Source organism: Austrofundulus limnaeus, unplaced genomic scaffold (genome assembly GCF_001266775.1).
Source record: "Austrofundulus limnaeus strain Quisiro unplaced genomic scaffold, Austrofundulus_limnaeus-1.0 Scaffold68, whole genome shotgun sequence".
In the NCBI taxonomy this organism is placed as follows: domain Eukaryota; kingdom Metazoa; phylum Chordata; class Actinopteri; order Cyprinodontiformes; family Rivulidae; genus Austrofundulus; species Austrofundulus limnaeus.
The window spans coordinates 1,965,810-1,972,542 of record NW_013952470.1 but is presented as its reverse complement, the minus strand read 5'-3'; the positions used below and the strand labels follow the sequence as shown (position 1 = coordinate 1,972,542).

Sequence of the window (6,733 nt, the reverse complement as noted above, 5' to 3'; positions counted from 1 at the left end):
CATTTATGGTTTGATTTCTTTGTATGTATGGATCACTTGGGTTGTTACCGACATCTGGTGAAAATTTCATGTCATTAGCACCTCTAGTAATGTAAATTATTTACTGAGAAAAATGGTGACGTGTTCAATACTTATTTTACCGGCTTTATAACTTGCAAACTTTCCTCGATGCACATCTTCCTCTTTTACTAAAGTGAATATCTCAACACTGAAGTAATTTTTTTTTTATTTTTGTAATTATCTGAATTTCTAGAACAAGTAACTATAAAATTATTGTTGAATGCGTGCACCACCTTAGATTTTTACCTTGTTTTGTCCTTGTTGCTTTACAACGTTGGGTAAAAATGGTAGTCAAAATGTCAGAATTACCTTGCATTATACATGGAGACATAGCACTTCTCAGATGTTCATATATAGTGAACTGCTTACTTATTACTACTAAAATACAATATATTTGATTATTTGCAATATCTAAACGTTTTTTTAAACATGTTTAGAACAGATTTGAGTAATTCGGAATGAAAACATAGATTTATTGTTGCAATATTTCAAGCACTTTTAGCAACTTTTGGTTGTATTTTATCTGTTAATATATATAGTCCTACTGTTTTTCTTCGCTTTGCTTGCTCAAATATCTAAGCCGGATGGACACTATATGGGTTTTGGGGAAGGTGTGATTTATCTTGACTGTGGGAATGTAAGTGGTCTAGGAGGTTGTAAGCTTGGTGCATTGTTCCTGACTCTGGAATGATTTGGCATTGCAAGACTAAACAATAAGAATGACTAGTAATAATAACTATGTAAAGAAAAAACACTTGCTCTGAGGAGATTACGATACCACCAGTGAAGAGGTGCAAGGACATGAACTCACACTTCAAATAAAGAGAGTACGCTGCATACACAGCAACAAATGCTATACAATAACTTCTACAGGAAGTGCAGAGTGCGTTTAGATTTTCAGATTAAAACAGCAGTTTTTTGGAGTATCACTGTACATAAATTTAGATTCATAAAATTATGACCACTAGGTGGTTATTAATTGTGATATTTGTGGTTATAAAGTAAGCAGTTCATGGTGCAAATCAACCCTTAGTTGTTCAGTATATTTGGTTTGACAGCATGATTAAAAATACAAAATATTCTGCTCCCATCAAGGCCTGTTGTTGCAATATTGCAACGTTTCTGTCAAAATTTACTAAAACAGCAAAAAATAGGTAACCTTTCAATGTCTGCTTCAGAGGCCTCTTTTAACATCATATAAGATGTGAAAATTTTTTTTCTCGCTCTTTTATTCTATTTTTGGGGTTTAACAGGGCTTGACTGCATGAAATGATTATATAAACACAAGTGAGGGATGTGATGAATTTTTAGAGTACTAATTAACGTGATGGATACTCATCCAGGCTGCGTTTGAGCACACGCAAATATTCTAAAAGCTCTGGACACTGAAGAGGTGGCACCAGGTGAATTGTTTTGTCACATAGTGTGGAAAATGAGCATGATTATGCAACTTGTGTGCTTGATGACATTTGGAAGTGTATAGGAGGACGAATTCTTACTGCATGGATGTCAGATGGTATTTGCAGGTTCAAGAAATCTTTTTATCAAATTTATCTTTATATAAAATGCTTGTTATTCATCAAAGGAATGAATATGGCCTGTCATGCCAGTTTTTTAACCAAGACGATATTATGTTGAAAAATTCTAGTTGTTTTGTTTGCATCTTGAAAATATTTTGTGAAAATATGTTGTGACCTCTCACGTGATCAGCTACTGCTCTTCAAACTAATTAGAAAGTAATTCTCAGAACCCCACTTTTGAGAATCTTGAGCTTTTGCTCAAACACTTCCATGAAAAACATGCTTTTTCCTTCGCTACATCAACATCCTTTGTCTTTGCATGCTTGCAGCTGTTTTTTTTAATCTAGACAATTTGTGGATTTCTTATCTTATTTTAATATGCAAGCAAAAATCATTTTAGGACAACACACAAAGTACAAATAAGGGAGACAAAACTTCCAATAGCTGTGTTGTATTCTGATGACAAACCTAGCTAACTTGTGAAGACATGATGTATAGATGGGCATAATGGTATGGTGTGCAATTAATCATCAGAAAAACATTAATCGATTATTTTTTTGGCAATTGACAATTAATACGATTAATGCCACCAGGCAGACTGACTGCTCGGTGCTAATCTCCATTTCAAATATGACGAACATTAAAAAAAGTTCTGTAATTTAATTATCTATCAACACAATTTAAAAATTGATGTATAGCCTGAAGTCTGTAATTTTGACACAATTTGGAACAGATTTTTATGAAGAGCAAATATTTTCCACTAAATTGGTCATGTGACTATGACATAAGGGTGTCCAGGGCCTTCAGGGGATTAATCGTCAAATTAATCGTTATCGGCTAAATACCACAATTAATCGTGATTACTGTATTTATTTGTGTATAATACGATCTCATGTATAATACGACCCCCCCTACCCTTTTTGAGCTTAAAAAGCATAAAAAATTGAATCCTCAAACTACATCCAATTTCATACAGACTTCAAGATTTTTCAGCCTTGGCAGTCTTTAAACATATCAGTAAAATGATCATTTGACTGTTCATTTTATTTTAACAACATATGTACTAAGAGTTATTTTGACAACAAATATACGTATATCAGCTGTAGCAGCATCATATGAATTCTGGCATTTTACACATAGTCCACCAGGAGGCGCCAACACAAAAGTCAGAGACTTCACATGAGATTTGGACCATCTTCTGGGGGAAAAGCAGATTCCTTCCTACTCGCGAGCGCCCCCTCAGGTGGAGAAAATTTTTTCAGGGATACAAACTTTTTCAGAACACCGGTAGACGGCAGCCATTACAGAAGAACACGTGTTTGTTGTTGTTCCAGGAGCGGCCCGGTCACACGCTAATGTTATTAGTTTGTTATCATTACTAAGGTGAAGGACTACTTCTCCCTTTTTTTCACATCATGTCGCCTGCTTGGATCTGCTATTATCTCGATCTGAAGCATGGAGGAGTGTCACACGTAAGGTCGTTTCAACTACTTTTTATGATGCGGTCTCATTTCCGGACTCAGGCACTTTGCCGATATTTCAGTTAAAATACATAAGTAAAAATATTTATCCGAGTATAATATTACCCCCAACTTTATGGATGATTTTATGGATTTAATTTTACGTATTATACTTGAATACATACGGTATTTTTTTTGCCAATAGTGCACATCTCTAACATGATGTCCCAAAATCATGTAAGATTTATGTTTTGAAATACAGCAACATCTGTACAAGGCTTCATAGCAATTTCAATGAATTCTTACATTAAATCAAACAATGTAATCAGTTACTGGTCTGTATTCAATTTCAATGAAATTTGAGGTTCTATAATTAAGTCACAAAAGCTTAAAAAAATCTAAATAAATCAGGTCTTATCACTATACCTACAACTCTGACTAAGCAGCTTATTGTTCTATGCTGTGAGAACATAACTTCAGATTTTTCACTTAGGCAGCAGTCTGGGAGTAAAAATAGAGACTTCGGTGAAAATAAAAGGGAAAAAAATAGCTGTCAACAACATTTCCTACTGACTGCCAATTAAAATCATCAGTCATAGCATGTTTCATGTGTCCTGCAATGTAATCAATTTAATTTAAAACAGTCAGACTTTATGACTTGAAGACACATTTAAAGATGGAAATTTACTGCAGGTAGATGTGCAGCAAAAAAAAAAAGGTGTTCAGCAGTTTATCATCACAGTTTATGATTCAGGCTTGGTGTTTGTCCCAAATGACGTGTACATTATATCCTGTGCACTCATTTGCATCACTGTGCACCGAGACACTTCTGCACTTTAAATCAGCTCACTGTCAGGGGACAGAAACTTGCCTATTGTAGCAGTAAGTGAAATTATCTTCCAGCGGATCACAAAACTTACTTGGATGCTGTTCCACTCGAGTGCTGCCAGGGAAACACGACATTGCCAACAGCGGCCCGGTAGCTGTAGACGCCCAGAAGTCCAAGAGCCAGGGCGACCTTGGAGACCAATGAGCAGTGTCTTTGAACCAGGAGGTAGATCACAACCAAACAGAAGACAGACAGCAGCGAGAGTACCATCTTGTGTTCAGAGCTGCAGGATGGGAAAATAAAGTTTTTATTTTAACATTTTCGAAGTAAAATTCAATCACATTTAAAATATTTATGCACATTGTTGCAGGTGTATTGATTTATTTACACTTCAACACAGAATCACAAAGTCATTGTAGTTTGACACTTGAAGTCATGTTAAAAACACTGTTACATCCTGAAAAACAGGGTATACAGTTTGAATATTTGGACAGAAAATAATAAGGCCTCAAAGGACACATCAAAGTTAAGCAGAAGCTGTGTGTTTAGCCATTAACCGGATCAGACAGCAGCTGGATACTTTAAGACAAGATGACTCAGAAGGCTACCTGGATCTCATTATCCAAGCAACAGGTGGAGTAGGAAGAAGGGAAAGGCAACACTGGTCCAAGAAACGGTCAGAATTCACATCTCTATTCCACAATGTGATGCACGTTCAAAACAACTGTAACCCCCTGCCCTGTGCTGTTGCTGGACTGTTAATGACTGCGGAACAGTTCCGGTTTTATAAAGAAACCACAGTTTTCCAGTCTGAGTAATTCACCTGGGGTGATCCTAGGATCTGACCTTTTAGAGGTGCTTAGCCCCCAGTAGGGTTAGGGTCAAGAGGAAGATTTTTGTTGGTGCAATTTTATAAATCTCACTGCTTATACACATAAATTCACATCCAAAATTAGAAGGTTTTGTTCAACTGAATTTAAAACTGAATCTCAGAAGCCTACATCAAACCTTCCAATGCTAACATAAATGAGACATATATTCATGTTAAACAGCTGTGGAGTGAAGCAGTCCTAGTAGGGTCCGAGAAGGGCAAATCTGTTTATTATCAAGGTAGAACAGTGAAAACTTGTTTCAAACTTGAACTTTGTCTGAAAACCACTTAGAATTGCAGTATCTTTATTTTTTAAACCTGGCTGTGGGCCTATTACCTTAAAATAAAGAACATATGTCCACCTACGGGAATGTAGACCTTATGGGTCATATTGGTTCAAAATGTCCTGATGCATCTCAGTAAGCCAGGTAGAAAAAAATCAAAAAGAAAAAATAAGTAGGTCCTCTGGATGGGTTCCTCTTTAGTGAAACGTTTCGTCTCTCCTCATTATATGAATGTAGTGAATGCAAGCGGGGGTTCAACGTCCCCTGGGATGTTGAACCCCCGCTTGCATTCACTGCATTGACATAACACGACACGGGTCAGGTGATAGGGCACATGACCCTCTATGAACAATAGATAATTCAAGCTTATTGTTAGTCGATGGCCCTATTTTGCATGTGACTAACCAGCTGCACTCTCCACCTGCACATTAATCATCTGCACATCCTGATTTACTATCTTTACTTCATCAGTTTTACCCTCTCTGTCCTTTTTAAGACAAGTTAGTGTTGTTTACATATTGGTGAGGTGTCTCTCACTCAGCAGGCATCAGGGTTTGAGGGGGCATATATTTAGCATCTTCTGTATATTGCTTGATGTTAGCAGTCTGTTTCCGTGGACCTGATGAATAATATGCTGTCGCTGCTCGGTTTGAATAAAGGTAAAAGTGTTTCCTCTGCCATTATCCAAGCAGCCACCCCTCAAGCTGCTTTACATTACAGACTACCTGTCAGGAGGAGGTCAGGTATTAGTTGACTCGCTCCCACAATAGTTTGGTCTCCATTCTTAGCTTAGATTTATCAGACTGAGGCAGTAGCCCGCTATTTAAGGGGCAATATCATGTAAAATCAACTTTTTTGAGTTTTATATCATGTTATAATGTTATACTCTCATAAAAAACATGTCCAAAGCCTTGCTTTGACTCATTCATGCATGGTTGAGAAATCCTGCAGCATTTTTAGGAGCCATACTGAGGAGCAAAACGACAGGTGGGGACCAGAAATGCCTTTTGGTACCAGAAACGCCTCTGGGACGTTTATTTAAGCTGAGCTTCCTCATGGCAGAGCCCCACCCCCCACCGAACGGGACGGGAGACAGAAGCAGAAGGTGGTTCTTAAAGAGACAGAGGCCAATTTCAAGGCCTTTAGAAGAGGAAGTGATGAGAAGATGAGTTTATTTTCTATTTAAACATAAAAACAGCATTTTAATAACAGCTAAAGGTGACATAGATACTTTATTGTGGTATAGTATTTAAATATATGCCTGAGAAACACATAATATTAGCCCTTTAACCACAGCGGCTCTCCCATTTTGACACCAGATGGACAACTGTTTGTTTAATGGACGTGAGTTTGTGTGGGACTTTATAGTTGCCTTTGTGACTATGCCTATCATTGGTGCATATTTCTTTTATTTAATATTATTTGTAGATATTTAAATTTAACAAAATAGCCCTGCTCATAAATCTCAATTTCATATATTATTATTTCATATACAGTGGGTAAAATAAGTATTGAACACGTCACCATTTTTCTCAGTAAATATATTACTAGAGGTGCTAATGATATGAAATTTCCATCAGTTGTCGGTAACAACCCAAGTGCTCCATACGTACAAAGAAATCAAACCAAAAATGTCCAGAAATGAAGTTATTTGTAATAATGTGGAATAACACTGGGAAAAAGTATTGAACACATGAAGAAAGGGAGGT

General features: G+C 36.7%; 1 protein-coding gene across 1 annotated transcript in view; it reads right to left on the bottom strand.

Moving 5' to 3' along the window:
• Window positions 1–6,733, bottom strand: part of pigg (phosphatidylinositol glycan anchor biosynthesis class G (EMM blood group)) — a gene marked incomplete at its 5' end in the record, with an annotated part of 135,656 nt that overhangs the window by 51,846 nt on the left and 77,077 nt on the right. The window contains 1 exon segment of the mRNA XM_014010407.1: window positions 3,961–4,152. Coding sequence (XP_013865861.1) covers window positions 3,961–4,152 — 192 coding nt within the window.